General features: G+C 45.4%; 1 protein-coding gene across 1 annotated transcript; it reads left to right on the top strand.

Annotated features, from left to right (window-relative positions):
* Window positions 1–12,769: 12,769 nt before the first annotated feature.
* LOC120995372 (gap junction beta-4 protein-like) lies at window positions 12,770–17,526 on the top strand. Its single transcript, XM_040424522.1, has 2 exons — window positions 12,770–13,008; window positions 15,145–17,526. Exon 2 carries the CDS (start codon window positions 15,384–15,386, stop codon window positions 16,167–16,169), a length of 786 nt encoding a protein of 261 aa, XP_040280456.1. The 5' UTR covers window positions 12,770–13,008; window positions 15,145–15,383; the 3' UTR covers window positions 16,170–17,526.
* Window positions 17,527–17,796: the final 270 nt, after the last annotated feature.

Here is a 17,796-nt window from a genome sequence, read left to right as displayed (position 1 = left end):
TGCATTATTTATCACGGTAAACTCAACAGAAAAAAATACATACGTTTAACCAGTAAAAACTACAGCTTGCCCCCACAAAAAAACAAACCCTCACATAGCTGTGTCAACAAAAAAAGTATAAGAGTATATAAAAAGTATAAAAGTATATTACCCACAGAATAAAAGCAACATGTTTATGTATTTATGCCTAACAAATTTAAAACAGAAAATAATGGGTAAATTCTAGTGTTGATCGAGCACCAAAGAGGAGAAGACACCTCAGGAAGGTCAATGGGAGAACCCGAGCATTAAACCAGGCACCCCCTGCTCTGAAGAGGGGAGGGTGTCTGGTTCATAGGAAAAGGTCAGAAATTGATGGAAACACCACTGAAATGGTTCGGGAACAGCATGGGGAGGATATCTGGATGCATCTTGGACTCCCAAGTCGCTGCTAGGAACGATGTTGTCCGAGTAGTAGGCCAATTTTACAGACTGACAATAATACGCACAAAACCGAAGATAAAATAAATTTTTTAGGAAAAATTGTTAGGAAACATTCTTTCCTGTATATTTACTTGTACACTGCTCAAAAAAATAAAGGGAACACTTAAACAACACAATGTAACTCCAAGTCAATCACACTTCTGTGAAATCAAACTGTCTTAGGAAGCAACACTGAGTGACAATCAATTTCACATGCTGTTGTGCAAATGGGATAGACAACAGGTGGAAATTATAGGCAATTATCAAGACACCCCCAATAAAGGAGTGGTTCTGCAGGTGGTTACCACAGACCACTTCTCAGTTCCTATGCTTCCTGGCTGATGTTTTGGTCACTTTTGAATGCTGGCGGTGCTTTCACTCTAGTGGTAGCATGAGACGGAGTCTACAACCCACACAAGTGGCTCAGGTAGTGTAGCTTATCCAGGATGGCACATCAATGCGAGCTGTGGCAAGAAGGTTTGCTGTGTCTGTCAGCGTAGTGTCCAGAGCATGGAGGCGCTACCAGGAGACAGGCCAGTACATCAGGAGACGTGGAGGAGGCCGTAGGAGGGCAACAACCCAGCAGCAGGACCGCTACCTCCGCCTTTGTGCAAGGAGGAACAGGAGGAGCACTGCCAGAGCCCTGCAAAATGACATCCAGCAGGCCACAAATGTGCATGTGTCTGCTCAAACGGTCAGAAACAGACTCCATGAGGGTGATATGAGGGCCCGACGTCCACAGGTGGGGGTTGTGCTTACAGCCTAACACCGTGCAGGACGTTTGGCATTTGCCAGAGAACACCAAGATTGGCAAATTCGCCACTGGCGCCCTGTGCTCTTCACAAATGAAAGCAGGTTCACACTGAGCACATGTGACAGACGTGACAGAGTCTGGAGACGCCGTGGAGAACGTTCTGCTGCCTGCAACATCCTCCAGCATAACCAGTTTGGCATTGGGTCAGTAATGGTGTGGGGTGGCATTTATTTGGAGGGCCGCACAGCCCTCCATGTGCTCGCCAGAGGTAGCCTGACTGCCATTAGGTACCGAGATGAGATCCTCAGACCCTTTGTGAGACCATATGCTGGTGCGGTTGGCCCTGGGTTCCTCCTAATGCAAGACAATGCTAGACCTCATGTGGCTGGAGTGTGTCAGCAGTTCCTGCTAAACAAAGGCATTGATGCTATGGACTGGCCCGCCCGTTCCCCAGACCTGAATCCAATTGAGCACATCTGGGACATCATGTCTCACTCTACCCACCAACGTCACGTTGCACCACAGACTGTCCAGGAGTTGGCAGATGCTTTAGTCCAGGTCTGGGAGGAGATCCCTCAGGAGACCGTCCGCCACCTCATCAGGAGCATGCACAGGCGTTGTAGGGAGGTCATACAGGCACGTGGAGGCCACACACACTACTGAGCCTCATTTTGACTTGTTTTAAGGACATTACATCAAAGTTGGATCAGCCTGTAGTGTGTTTTTCCACTTTAATTTTGAGTGTGACTCCAAATCCAGACCTCCATGGGTTAAAAAATTTGATTTCCATTTTTTAATTTTTGTGTGATTTTGTTGTCAGCACATTCAACTATGTAAAGAACAAAGTATTTCAGAAGAATATTTAATTAATTCAGATCTAGGATGTGTTATTTTTATGTTCCCTTAATTTTTTTGAGCAGTGTATATAAGTGCAAGTGCTGCCCAAAATTACAAGGAAGAGGTACTTCGATACAACCTGTATATCACATAAAGGAGGGCCTCATTCACATTGTGGTACAATTGTTCAGGTAGTGGGACTCCTACACTAATAAAGCCAGGAGGGCCGGTGCAAGGATTTTTGCCGCCCTAGGCAAAGATCCATTTTGCCGCCCCCTCATGTCACTCACTCACTGACAGACACACACACACACACTGACAGACACGCACTCAGACACTCACTGAATAACGTACACATACACTCACTGACAGACAGACATACACTCACTGACAGACAGACATACACTCACTGACAGACAGACACACACTCAGACACTCACTGACAGACATACTCACTGACAGACACACACTGACAGACATACTCACTGACAGACACACATACACTCATTGACAGACAGACACACACTCACTCACTGACAGACACTCACTGACAGACATACACCTACCCACTGAAACACACATACGGAAACTCACTGACAGACACTCACTCACTGGCAGACAAACACACACAAATACTCAATGACAAACATACACATACTCACTGACAAACATACAGACACTTACTGACCGACAGACATCCACACTCACTGACATACACTCACTCACTGATATACACACACATATTTACAATGCTGGAGATGTGGCACTCCAGCGAGTCGTGCACTCCTGATTAGCCTGTCTGCCCCATAGGCTGATTTTAATTATTTTCAGTATAAAGCTGTGGCCTGCTCTCACTACATTCATTGGAAGCTGTCTAGCACCAGGAAGGGTATAGAGTGGGCTCAGCATGCATGTTGGTACCTGCATCCCTTGTAATGGAGGCCATTTTGGCACAAAAAACGGAAAAAGGCAGAGTGGATCCAACATGCATGTAGGTCCAACACTCCCTGAATTTTATGGCGGTCATTATGGCGCATAACAGGTAGTATTTAGTGTTAGGACCCGTGTAACAGAGATCGCCTTGACGTTTGGCATACGGGCTTAGATGGTTTTGTACAAAATGCATTGACCAAGCATCTCGCTTTTTAAGCGTAGTATTAGCACCACAATTTTTGTAAGCATTGTTGTACTTTGTCTGATTTGCAGAGTGCTGCCGCATTGTTTCCTTTTTTTCCTCTAGGTCTTTGCCATGGCGGCGTGCACCTGCGCACTGGGAGGTGCTGACTAACCCTCTTTTTTTGCTGATATACACACACAGACACTCAATGACAGACACACATACATTTACTGACAGAAAGACAGACATACATACACTCACTGACATAAATACACAGGCAGACACTCACTCAGTCAAACACTTATACACTCACCTCCCTGGGGTCCAGTGTGGTGCAGCTCCTCAGTCCTCCAGCGCGCCGTTTAGTATGCCGGGGCCGGAATGACGTCATATTCCGGCATCACAGAGGGCGCGCTAGGGAGGAGTGGGGATCTGCTAGAACAGCCTCCCTTGCCGCCCGCCTCCTCTCCTCCAGTAATTTACTGGCAGAGCAGGCACCTGCCATTAGGGTAAGCAGATGCCTGCTCTGCCATATTTAAGAAGGACCTCCACCTCCTGGCCCCCCTGTAACGGCGCTGGGGGCGGCTCAAGAGCCGCTCGCCCTGTTGCCCAGGGCTGCAGCCCCAGTCAGGGGGAGCCCACCAGGGCGCCCCCAGCAGGCCGGCGCCCTAGGCGAACGCCTAGTTCGTCTATATGGTTGCGCCGGCCCTGCATAAAGCCTATGCACTAAGTGAAAGGGCTTCCAAAAATGACAAGGAACCGGCACTCCAATACACCCTTTATTACACATAAAGGAGGGCATCATACACACCCTTGAAAAATTATGACTGGTGGCCTGCTGGTGACCCTCAAAATCATTAGGAGCAAGGGCCTGCTGGTGACCCTCTATAACATTAGGGGCGAGGGCCTGCTGCTGATCTGACCATCTAAAACATTAGGGGTGAGGGTCTGCTGCTGAGCTGACCATCTAAAACTTTAGGGACGAAGGCCTGCTGCTGATCTGACCATCTAAAACATTAGGGGTGAGGGTCTGCTGCTAAGCTGACCATCTAAAACATTAGGGGCGAAGGCCTGCTGCTGATCTGACCATCTAAAACATTATGGGCGAGTGCCTGCTGCTGATCTGACCATCTAAAACATTATGGGGGAGCGCCTGCTGCTGAGCTGACCATCAAAAACATTAGGGGCGAGGGCCTGTTGCCAAGCTGACCATCTAAAACATTATGGGCGAGGGCCTGATGCTGAGCTGACCATCTAAAACATTAGGGGTGAGGGTCTGCTGCGGAGCTGACTCTCTAAAACATTTGGGGCGGGTGATTGCTGCTGATCTGACCATGGAAAAAATTATGGGCAAGGGCCTGCTGCGGAGCTGACCATCGAAAAATATTATTGTTGAGGGTCTGTTGCTGAGCTGACTCTCTAAAACATTAGGGGCGAGGGCCTGCTGCTGAGCTGACCATCGAAAAAATTACGGTTGAGGGCCTGCTGCTAAGCTGACCGTCTAAAACATTAGGAGCAAGGGCAGCATGGGAATACAGTGTATTCAATACACCATAAAAGTCACATTTAAAGTGCCTTTATGTTCAGCCGCTTTCCTCTGGTGGAGTACAGAAGTCAGGGACAATCCAGGCCTTGGTCATTTTGATAAGAGTCAACCGGTTAGCATTTTCAGTTGACAGGCGGGTGCGCTTATCAGTTATAATGCCCCCAGCAGCACTAAATACCCGCTCTGACAAAACACTGGCGGCAGGGCAGGCCAGCACGTCCAAGGCGTAGGCGTAGAGCGCCAGTTCATGCCACGTGTCCAGCTTGGACACCCAGTAGTTGTAGGGCACAGAGGGATCATTGAGGATACAGACACGGTCTGCTATGTACTCCTTCACCATCTTCCCAAATTTTTCCCTCCTTGTGACAGTAGGCCGCGCATCAGAGTGAGGGTGCTGGCGGGGTATCATGGAACTGCCCCAGGCCTTGGAGAGTGTTGTCCTGCCTCTGTTGGAACTGCTGTGTGTTCCCCTCGTCTCCCCTCCTCGGTTTCCCAAGAATCTACGTACTCTGCCGCCAGCGTTATCTGCTGGAAATTTTGGGATCAATTTTTCCACAAAGACCTTCTGGTATTGCACCATTTTGCTAGTCCTCTCCACCACAGGAATGAGAGATGAGAAGTTCTCTTTGTAGCGGGGGTCGAGAAGGCTGAACAACCAGTAATCGGTGTTGGCCAAAATGTGTATAACGAGAGGGTCACGGGAAAGGCAGCATAACATAAAGTCCGCCATGTGTGCCCCAACAGACAAGACTTCGCTGTCCTCATCAGGAGGATGACTCTCAATCTCCTCATCCTCTTCCTCCTTTTCGGCCCATCCACGCTGAACAGATGGAATAAACCTGCTATGGGTACTACCCTCTGTAGCTGAGGCAACCGTCTCCTGCTCCTCCTCCTCCTCATCATTCAATTCGCGCCGAGAAGATGAACTGAGGGTGGTCTTGCTATCAGGAAAAAAATACAATTCAACAGCACTCTGCAAACCAAATAAAGTACAGTTGTGTTCAAAATTATTCAACCCCCAATGCTGTAAAGGGTTTTAGGGAATTTAGTGTACATTTGTAATTGTGTTCAGAATGAAATCTTACAAGGACTTTTTAAAGAACCAAATGCAACTAAAATGACATCAATTGTTTTTGTAATACAATATTAAATGTTTTTTTGTGATTTCTTCATGGACACAATTATTCAACCCCTTAAAGACTCCCACTCTTATGAACAGAGGTTCATTTAAGTGTTTTCGATCAGGTATTGAAAACACTTGTGGATGTCAAGGAGCAGCAATCAAGCATAATAAGCACCAATTAGGCAGATTTAAAATGACTGTGATAGCACCTTCTAGACATTTACTGGTGCGTTTACAAACATGGTGAAGTCAAGAGAATGGTCCAGGAAGACAAGAGAAGAGGTGATTTCTCTTCACAGGAAGGGCAATGGCTATAAGAAGATTGCAAAGATGTTAAACATACCAAGAGACACCATAGGAAGCATCATTCGCAAATTCAAGGCAAAGGGCACTGTTGAAGCGCTACCTGGTCGTGGCAGAAAGAAGATGCTGACTTCGACTGCTGTGCGCTACCTGAAGCGCAAAGTGGAGAAAAGTCCCCGTGTGACTGCTGAGGAACTAAAAAAAGATTTGTCAGATGTGGGTACTGAAGTTTCAGCTCAGACAATAAGGCACACACTGCGTAATGAAGGCCTCCATGCCAGAACTCCCAGGCGCACCCCCTTGCTGTCTCCAAAGAATAAGAAGAGTCGACTGCAGTATGCCAAAAGTCATGTGGACAAACCACAAAAGTTTTGGGATAGTGTTCTGTGGACTGATGAAACAAAATTAGAACTGTTTGGGACCATGGATCAACGCTATGTTTGGAGGAGGGATCCAAAGAACATGAAGAAAAGAACACCTTGCCTACTGTGAAGCATGGTGGGGGGGTCAATCATGCTTTGGGGCTGTTTTGCTTCTACAGGTACAGGGAAGCTTCAGCGTGTGCAAGGTACCATGAATTCTCTTCAGTACCAGGAGATATTGGATGAAAATGTGATGCAGTCCGTCACAAACCTAAAGGTTGGGAGACGTTGGACCTTTCAACAGGACAATGATCCCAAGCATACCTCCAAGTCCACTAGAGCATGGTTGCAGATTAAAGGCTGGAACATTTTGAAGTGGCCATCGCAGTCACCAGACTTAAATCCGATTGAGAACCTCTGGTGGGACTTAAAGAAAGCAGTTGCAGCGCGCAAGCCTAAGAATGTGACTGAACTGGAGGCTTTTGCCCATGAAGAATGGGCAAAGATACCCGTAGATCGCTGCAAGACACTTGTGTCAAGCTATGCTTCACGTTTAAAAGCTGTTATAACTGGAAAAGGATGTTGTACTAAGTACTAATATTGAATGTCACTTGGGGGTTGAATAAAACTGATAATGATGTGAGCACAGAAAAGACATTTGTGGTTATTTCATTATAAATGTTATGTTATATTTGTCTGACTTACAAGTGCCTCTTTGATTTAATTGTAAACAAGATGACTGAAATGATCAAAATCAATGTCAAACTGGCCAAAACACTCAATTTCAGTGGGGGTTGAATAATTTTTAACACAACTGTATGTCTGCCACACGTCAAGGCGATCTCTGTAAGATGGTAACCTAACACTAAATTCTACCTGTTATGTGCCATGACGGCTACCATAAAATTCAGGGAGTGTAGGTTCCACATGTATGCTGGGTCCACCTTAATTTATGTCATTTTTATCCGAGTGTGGGATCACTTGTTTGCAAAGACTCTACATGGTGGGAGGAAGGAGAATCAGGGCGAGGATTCTGTTGACCAGACTCTTGGCTACTGAGACTGGACTTTGTGGAAGACAGGGTGGTGCTCAACCGACTGAAAGCATTATCTGCTGCAATCCAACCGACCACCTGCTCGCACTGGTCTGACTTCGAGAGTGGTGTCCTGTGCCGCCCTGCAAACTGGGACATGAAGCTAGGTATTCTGGATGAGTGTATTTCTTGTGCTCTGCAAGCAGGCACAGTTTCACCGCACCCAGGGCCAAGGCCTCTGCGTGCACCATCAGCAGCATGGCCACTTCCCCGTCCCTTACTGCTCGCCTTCATCATATTTAATGGTATATATGCTTGCAAGTAGGGGTGGGCGATATGGCCTAAAATCTATATTGCGATATAATTTTAAGCATGTGCGATATGCAATATATATCATGATATATTCTATATTTCGGGGGGGTTAAACTTTAAACTAAACTATTAGCCTCCTTAGGGGCTAGAACCCTTGTCCTATTCACCCTAAAGGTCCATTCACACGTCCGTGTGTGTTTTGCGGATCCGCAAAACACGGACAGCGGCAATGTGCGTTCCGCACATCGCCGGTACTAATAGAATATGCCTATTCTTGTCCGCAATTGCAGACAAGAATAGGGCATGTTCTATTTTTTTCGGGAACGGAAATGCGGACCCGGAAGTGCGGGTCCGCATTTCCGGACCCGTGCCGCACATCGTGCTGCCACATAGAACAGAACAGAATTGCGGACGTGTAAATGGACCCTAATAGAGCATTATTAGAGTAAATAGGACTTCACACTCTCCCTGCTGCCCTGTGCATAGGGAGCTGACTATGGCAGCCAGGGCTTGAGTAGCGTCTTGGCTGCCATAGTAACCGATCGGAGCGGCGAGTACACTGCTGGTGCTCTGATCAGAAGCTGCCACCCTGGGGCCACTGCCACCAATCGTGTGGAGGGGGGGGGCCCCGCAATAATATAATATTTAGAAGAGGGGGAGTAGAGGGGAGTGGCTGTGGCCACTGCGCCACCAATGAATATAGTTAATATGCCTGAATACAAACGTAGCCTGCATGTGCTGGCCATATCCCATACCTGGCCTCTATTACTGCACGCCGGATCACATGCAGGCTACGTTTGTATTCAGGCATATTCACTATATTAATTGGTGGCGCAGTGGCACAGTCCCTCCCCTCCTCCTCCTCCTCTCTGTTCTCATTGGTGGCGCAGTGGCCACAGTCCCTCCTCCTCCTACTCTGTTCTCATTGGTGGCGGAGTGGCCACAGTCCCTCCCCTCCTCGTCCTAGTCTGTTCTCATTGGTGGTCAGCGGCAGCCGCACACAGTGGGGAGGGAGGGACTCCCTCCTTCTCCACTGTGCCGGCTCAGGAGAACATGGTGCGTGCCGAGAGCGGCGCATGCCATATTCTACCGCGATATGGCGATATAAACGAAATCTCTATCGTTGGCCAAATTTATATAGTTTATATTGCATATCGTCTATATCGCCCACCCCTACTTGCAAGTATGTCACACGAATAAGAATGCAGTATATAATCAATTAAGACCTATGGCCCACCCATGTATACTTGATATAGGGTGTACAGCCCCACAACAAAAAATGCATAGTGTTACTGATGTGGTATGCTTCCACTGTGGGCAGTACATCCAGAACAGTGATGGTCAGTTTGCAGTGTTTGCCAGCGAACACATGCGGGCTGCCATCTTTAGTAAGCTAGACTCACCTGTCCGGCGATGCACAGGTAAGCCCTTACCTGTGCCTGTGCCGGGAGTCGGTCTGAAATGAAATACAGTCACCGGGAGCAGGCAGTTCCGAGAACAGCCGCCGGGGGCCTTCATCGGGCTGTTCTCGGAACTTCCTGCTCCCGGAGACCGCATTTCATTTCAGACCGGCTCGCGCACAGGTAAAGACTTACCTGTGCCTCGCCGGACTTGTCAGTTAAGATGGCAGATCGCATGTGTTCGCGGGCGAACACTGCGAACTGGCCATCACTGCTCCTAACACCCCACTACATGGATACGTATGCACCCAATACCTGTTTTTCATTTTTGTGCTTTTCTTCCAGTTTGTGCTTCAGAATCTCCTGTGTGAAGCCTAGAATGTATTGGCTTCTTTGAGGCTGTTTACATTCTTCAGTTTCCTGTTTAGTTCTTCCCTAACTTTATTGCTACACAAGCCTGGCTGCACTGCACAGTGATGAGTCTCACAGGCTATCCATACACCCCACACTGCTCTGCCTGCAGCAGCTACTCCTCCAACTCCTGTGTCCATCTTTCTGCACACATGTGGTAGGCAATTAAGAGTTACGTGTTTGTGTGAGGGGAGGCGGGGCTTTAATTATTTAAACCTGGCTCTCCAGCCCCCACTTGTCAGTTCGAATGCTTTCGAATCGGCTCGTGGGATGGCTGTCCTTCCAGAGAGGTCGCGTGTCTCGTTGTTAATTTGTGTGGTCGGCTGCGTCGGGCTCATCACTGCGGAGTATAGGTAGGCCGGGGGGATGCCCACCCGTCTCGTTTATTTATGTCATGTTACACGGCCGAGCGTGGCCGCGGTCCCCAGCCGCACCTGGGACTGCCCGCACTTTCCGATCCGGTTTAAGGCTCCCCCGCTCACATGCAGCGTCCCCCAGGCTAACGGTGCAATAGCCTCCTCGGTCACCCCTCACCTGTTGCTCCGCTGCGGCCAGTCGCACTCCCGCTCATACCATGGCACGCAGCGCATCGCTCACGCCGCCCACCGGCTTCACAGTGCGGCTTACTGCCCTTCGGCGCTCCAGCAGGTCTTAGCTGAGAGAGGGCGACACCTACAGGCAGACCATTCTTACAGGTTTAGTGTAAAACATATGAGTGGGTGGATTTTATATAATGTGCCATCGGCCCAAATAACTAGTTAAATTTTCATGCATCCTGTATAGCAAACAGATCAGGAATGATACTCTGAATTCAATGATTTATCAAACTGTATACATGTATGGGACATAATACCAGAATGCAACATCATTTGCAGATCTATTTGGTTAATGGATGAACTAGATAACTAGTAAACAGTAGGAAGAAGCAGATAACATGTTTGTACCGGTCTATAAAACCAGATGCACTCAGTGTTTCGTCATGTAGGGCCTGACACAGTGGTAGTGACATTCCTAACCTATATCCACCTAAGTTAATGAGTAATTTTTTTTTTTTTTAAAACAATATGAGGTAAGCTGGAAATGCCCTAGGTCTGAACACACCTGAGACAGGTGAAAGTGTCACCAGTTACTGGTACTGCAGTCCAGGTACAGGGCTCCTTGCTCAGCACTAGTGTCTAGGTACTAAGGCAGGCGTCAGTTGAAAAAAAAAAAAAAAAAAAAAAAAAGGCTTTATTAAATAAGGGGGTTCAAGGAAGGGGGATTGCCACTACGCCTCGGGCACGTAGCCTGGCCGCCCATAGCACATACGGTACGTAGTGAGTTAGTGGCTCGGGTCGGGGCACAGCCGCGACAAGCCGGTGGATATTTAGGGAGCGGTAGCGTGGGTGAAGGATAACTCAGCCGGGGTTCGCTCACTCACATGTCTGTCCTTGTTTATTCAGGTCCACAGGTGGTTGGCTACTTTGCGATTCTGCGGGGTTTGTGGCTGTCATGGCCGCCAGACTACAGACTCGTTATAAAGCCCTGCCACGACTGCAGGCATTAGTCTGTCACGACTACAGACTCGTTATAAAGCCCTGCCACGACTGCAGGCATTAGTCTGTCACGACTACAGACTCGTTAAAAAGTCCTGCCACGACTGCAGGCATTAGTCTGTCACGACTACAGACTCGTTATAAAGCCCTGCCACGACTGCAGGCATTAGTCTGTCACGACTACAGACTCGTTATAAAGTCCTGCCACGACTGCAGGCATTTGTCTGTCACGACTACAGACTCATTATAAAGTCCTGCCACGACTGCAGGCATTAGTCTGTCACGACTACAGACTCGTTATAAAGTCCTGCCATGACTGCAGGCATTAGTCTGTCACGACTACAGACTCGTTATAAAGCCCTGCCACGACTGCAGGCATTAGTCTGTCACGACCACAGACTCGTTAGAAAGCTCTGCCACGACTGCAGGCATGAGTCTGTCACGACTACAGACTCGTTAGAAAGCCCTGCCACGACTGCAGGCATTAGTCTGTCACAAATACAGACTCGTTAGAAAGCCCTGCCACGAATGCAGGCATTAGTCTCATGTCAACAGACTCGTGAGACTACCACGTCTACAGGCGATGGTCCGTTACCGCTACTCTCGATGTAGGGTCCCCTCACGACTACAGGGGCTAGTCGGTCACATCCACAGACTCGGTTGCACTCCCGTTGACTACAGGCACTGGGTGGGCATCTACGGGTAGTTGCGTCACGTCTACGCACGCGGGTCAGCCGCGGCCTGGGAGGTCAGCCTTCACGGTCACAGGTAGGTCCGGTCAGGCTTCAGTCTCCCAGCGGGTTCCAGTCACAATAGCCAGCCCATTTCCAGTCACAATAGCCTGACATTTATTCATTTATTTATTTTTTGCCCCCTGTGACATGCACAGCATAGCGATCAGCCTCTGTGGCTGATCGCTATGCTGTCACTCCTGCACAGCGCTTACATCGCGCTGTGCAGGAGTCAGTACAGGCTTCACATAGAAGCCTGTACAATACAAACGGCAATCCCGCGCCTGCGCACTAGCATTCAGCATAGTGCGCTTGCGTGGTGAGTGAGGACGGTCAGGCGGAGCTTTCTTTTGCAGGAGGCGGTGACGTCATTCATGAGGTTCCGTCTCCTGCTCAAGGCAGAAAGAGAAGACCGGAAGACAAGGAGACAGACTTCGCCTGGAAGAACAGAAAATCCATCTGGAGGAACCACGTGACCAGGAGAGGCAGATCTCAGGAACGGCTACATTGTGGAAGGTAATATTTACTCCACAGGTTAGAAGTTATGAGCCAAAAAAAAAGGTTTAGGCCGGAGAACCCCTTTAACACACCTTTCTTTAGCTTTAGACCAGTCGTCTTCAACCTGTAGTTACCTCTGGAGAGCCACAACTCCCAGCATACCCTAACTGCTACAGATAGTGACTTAACACCTAGAAAGCCACAGGCTGCTGACAGCACTTTATGATCATTTCACTGTATAATTCTGATAATCCTGAGAATATTTTTGGGTAACATTTTATATTATTTCAGAATATAATTTTGTCTGTTATCGAAGGGTTAAATCTTTCACTTCTGCTTCTCAAGGAATTTTAGAACACACCTCTACCTGCCCACTTCCCACAGATTGGCTGTAGAACTGAACAATCCAGTTTTCTTTGTGCGTGTTTGATTGAGGGGAAAAATGACACTCCCTAAGACTTTGAGACTCCGGTTTACAACTGAAGAAAGCCTAAAAAAAGGAATTTTTTATTTAATCTAAATACCTTTTGGCATTGCCGCACAGGGCATTCCTTCTCATGAGAACCATCTGGCTCACTGTAAAGGTAAGGGTTCAGTTCACTTCCTTATTTAAACTATATATGATAGCCGGTGTTAATGGTGTAAGGAATGTACTTGTATAAGGTACGGTATTATTACCATTCTTGAAATCAACATTATGTTAAGAATATACTAATATATTGCTATAATATTCTGCTGCATGTAAGTCAGTATTTCCAAGAGCATAATTCATAACTACTTATTAACTATGTTAATATAATCCATGCAGTTATTATATGTTTACATGGCTGAAAGATCTGACCAATCACATTGTTTAGCTTGCCAAATATTTCCATAATTGGATATTTATGTATGAAGTCTGTGTATGTTTTTATTATTTTTTCTTTAATAGACTATGGTACATATGTTAGGTGTATTACTATAGTGCATGATTTCAGACTTTTTATTACTTTAACTATGTAAATCCAGACACGATACAGTCCATCGTAGGTCTTTTTTATGCCATTGAGCGTCTGAAACCTTAGACTACAGGCAGATACGTGAAAAAAGCATTAATCTGGTTATGTATATTCTTAATGGGTTCAGATTCTAGCAGTCAACACAAAGCTGTAAAATAGTTTTAATCTGTTTCCAATTTAGCCTCTGATAACAGAGAATGATACAGAATATAATTTGAAAGTAGTTTCTGATTAGCTGCTTACATGCGGCTTCTTGGCAGTCAGTACAAGTGGAAGAAGAACAGAAGTATAGGCCATAGATGTGTAATATAAATTGCGGACAATGTCACTTTATGTTAACTATAGCTCATGCTATTATGTATGCTCCCACGTTTTCCCCAACTAGGGACCTTGGGAGACACAAAAAGTAGAACTGGTGGTCCGGGTACTGAGACAACCATATGACACTCCTGCCAACTTCTTTTATAGTTAAAGGGGTTATCCAAAGTCTAAAAATGCCCCCAACTAACCCGAATGCCCGGTCCCCTCATATCGATTATACTTACCCCACTCCCCGGCACCCGCGTCGCTCCTGATCCCCGCACGGCTAACGCTGCATCTCCTCATCATGCGGATCAGCAGCCAATAGCAGGCCACGATGCTGGTGAGGCTTGTCCCCATGGCGACAAGGGTGCCAGGGAGCGGGGTAAGTATGATCTATATGAGGGGCCCGAGCATTGGGGACAGTTTTAGACTTTGATAACCTCTTTAATAGGAACTTTGCAGGAGAGAATTCCAACTTCCAATAGGACCGCTCACTCCAGTCACATCTACAGGCAATACTTTTCTATTTCTGGCAGGAAATGTGGCAACATTCAGAACTAGATGACTACTAATCTAGGTATTATGTCTGGTATTATATTAGTTATGTCAGGTACTTTTATATGGGCTGTAAGGCTACCACAATAATGATATTAAGGCCTCATGCACACGACCGTTTTGTTTTTTGCGGTCTGCAAATTGCGGATCCGCAAAACACGGAAGCCACCCATGTGTCTTCCGCAATTTTGCGGAACAGAACAGGCGGCCCATTGTAGAAATGCCTATTCTTGTCCACAAAACGGACAAGAGTAGGACATGTTATATATTTTTTGCGGGGCTACGGAACTGAGCAACGTATGTGGACAGCTCACGGAGTGCTGTCCGCAACTTTTGAGGCCCCATTGAAGTGAATGGGTCCGCACCCGAACCGCAAAAACTGCGGCTCAGATGCGGACCAGAACAACGGTTGTGTGCATGAGGCCTAAATGGAATGTATATCTGGTAGTACTATATGATTAGTAATAAGGTGGACTAATATATGGTCATTAAGTAGTCGGTCCACTTTTCTGGATACCGTTATACCAGTATTATATATGGTATATATAAGAGCTGTATGATAGTAATAAACTGTAGGTTCACTTTAAGCCAAAATGGCATGGTTCCCTATTATTTGGGCACTGGATAGCATTATTCATTGGATATGGCACATCATTAGCATTCTGTGGTATATATGTTATATACATACCGTATTTAATATTTATGAGTGTTGTTAGATTTCTGGCAAATGGATTTTTAGGTTTATGGTTATAAAGTAAGATAAAATAAATTGAAAGCGTATAGATAAGACTTTGTATTATTATTGGTTAGTCCTTAGTAAGTATAAAAATAAGAAATTACCTGTGTTTCCCTTTTTTATTACAGATAATGAACACAGAAATAATGAAACATTTTGACCATACAAAAATTACTGTGTGATAGAACCTCAAGCCTCACATTTTCAGAATCCCGTAAGATATTAATGGGGACCAAAGGAATATATGTATGTGTGACATGTATATATAAATAATATGATATTAAAAGTGAAGATGCAAAGATTTTGAACCAGTGGAAGGATCTGTAGACCACAGCCTTGCTCAAGTTGGAACTTTTTCAGATAAACCATGAACTGGGGAGTTTTTCAAGCTCTTCTCAGTGGTGCGAGTCATTTCTCTACTGCATTTGGACGCATTTGGATGTCAGTAGTTTTTGTCTTCCGACTACTCGTATATGTGGTGGCAGCTGAAAGAGTATGGGATGATGAACAAGGGGAATTTGACTGTAATACAAAGCAGCCGGGGTGTACTAATGTTTGTTACGATTACTACTTTCCAGTATCCCATATCAGACTTTGGGCCCTCCAGCTCATTTTGGTTACTTGCCCATCTCTTCTTGTTCTCTTGCATGTGGCCTACAGAGAAGATCGAGAAAGAAAACACAAGGAAAAACAGGGTGAGGATAGCGGAAGACTTTATTTAGACACAGGAAAAAAGAGGGGAGGATTGTGGTGGACCTACCTCATGAGCCTTATAGCAAAAGCATTAGTGGATTCAGTGTTCCTCTACATCTTTTATCACATCTACAAAGACTATTCCTTGCCCAGTATCGTCAAGTGTACATTGCCTCCATGTCCAAATATTGTAGACTGTTTTATATCAAGACCCACTGAAAAAAATATCTTCACCTTGTTCATGGTTGTAACTACTGTTGTTTGCATTCTACTCAACTTATGTGAGATAGGATATTTGGTGTCTAAAAGATGTCGTGAGCACCTGCTAAAGCGAAATCAGTCTAAAGTTATTGCATATCTCCAAAAACAAGAGATATTCTATGTCAACAACAAGGTGAATGAACAGATAGACTTAATGCCTCAAATTCATGTTACCCCACCTGAAACTAAATTAAAATGAAACAATGAATATATCAAGCCAACACCTTAACATACTGACTGAATAAACTCTACAATGCACTATAACATATTATTTTAGATGTGTCAAAGTGTCAACTGATTACAAGTCCCAGCAAAATCATGACTAATGTTCTTCAAATATCTTCAAAAACAGATAGAAACTGGCTTTAAATGTGATGCTCATGGGCAGGTGAACACATATTTCATATCACACTGACATGATACTGCTTTACTATTCCTGTTCTATCTTGTCTACATTGCATTTAGAATACACATCACAAACTGCCCTCCTGGGAAACATCATGGAGAGGTAAATGGCCTAGCTGGGAGATATGCCAACTTGTGACATTTTATAACATTCTTGACGCCTATATTTAATCTCATCTATTTATCTAAAGGTTGTACTAATAAACTTGAGAGAGTACATTACTGCACAAAGGTCTTTGAACTTGTAAACACTAAAGTGTAACAGGTATTATACAATTAAGATTGGAGTTATATTTTATACTCTAGTTGCAATAAGAATGACCATTAAAGGAGGTGTACAACAACTAAACAATTTCACGTGACAGGTGCTCCGCTCCAGCCCTGAGGGTCTAGTCCTCATTGCCTTTGGTCTCTGGAAGTATGACGTCCTGTCTGTCATCATGTGTACTGCTGCTGTCAATCAATGGCTTCAGTGTTAACGTGCCGCTGTGGACACACCGGTGCTAAGGCCTGTGACTGGCTTTAGAGGTCCACGTAAGTACAGACTGGATGTCACAGTTCCAATCACCAGGAAACTGGAAGTAGTGGGGACGGGATCCTTGGTACTGGAACAGAAGTGAATGAGTAAGCGGCTTTTTATTTATGCTAAACACATAAAGAAAAATTACTTTGGAGGTCAGATGACTTTTTAAATGTAAACAGCATCTTCCAACACTAACTAAAGGCTAGCTTTGTAGTCATTAAGGAAAAACTGTGATTATAGTCATTAAAAATGTATGGCAGCAAGGACAGCCTGCTCATAATGATGTAAAGTGATTTCCATTCTTCTCGAACTTTATTAGATCATGGAAAATGATAAACTATCCAGTGTTCTCTCCCAAGAAAAATTCCAAAAAGCAAAGGGACCTTGGATTGTCTCTCTCTCTAAACTGATAGTGTATCTTCTTTGTCTCTTCAGTTCTGATTCTACTTCTTTCTGCCTAAAGGCCCCTTTACACGGGCCAATGATCAGGGCAATTATCGGGAAGAAAGGCTCATTTATCTGGTGAAATCATCACTGGTGCAGTCACCTAAGTCATCATTTCCGAGCAGCAGATCATGCTGTCCAAACACCACTTTTAGGAATTACATTAGGAATCTTACTTTAAATAGTCACCGAAAAATCAAAAAGCAACAAAAACCTGATTTAAACTACATGTATATAATTTACTACTAATACATTCCTTTTAAAAGATATTTGGTATGCATAAATCTTGCAAATATGTGGTATTACATAAGAAAAAACTTGGAATCTAGACCAGCAATGTCAAGTTACATATTTATGACAAGTTACATATTGACTTGCTGTATAATGTAAAAGCTTTATACATGTTTTTATTAGTCATTTTGTAGAGGATGTGTGTGAGTGTGTGTCTGATTGT

The sequence above is a fragment of the Bufo bufo genome, chromosome 3 (assembly GCF_905171765.1).
Source record: "Bufo bufo chromosome 3, aBufBuf1.1, whole genome shotgun sequence".
NCBI lineage: Eukaryota > Metazoa > Chordata > Amphibia > Anura > Bufonidae > Bufo > Bufo bufo.
The sequence above is the reverse complement of the archived record's forward strand: the minus strand, read 5'-3'. Positions and strand labels throughout refer to the sequence as shown.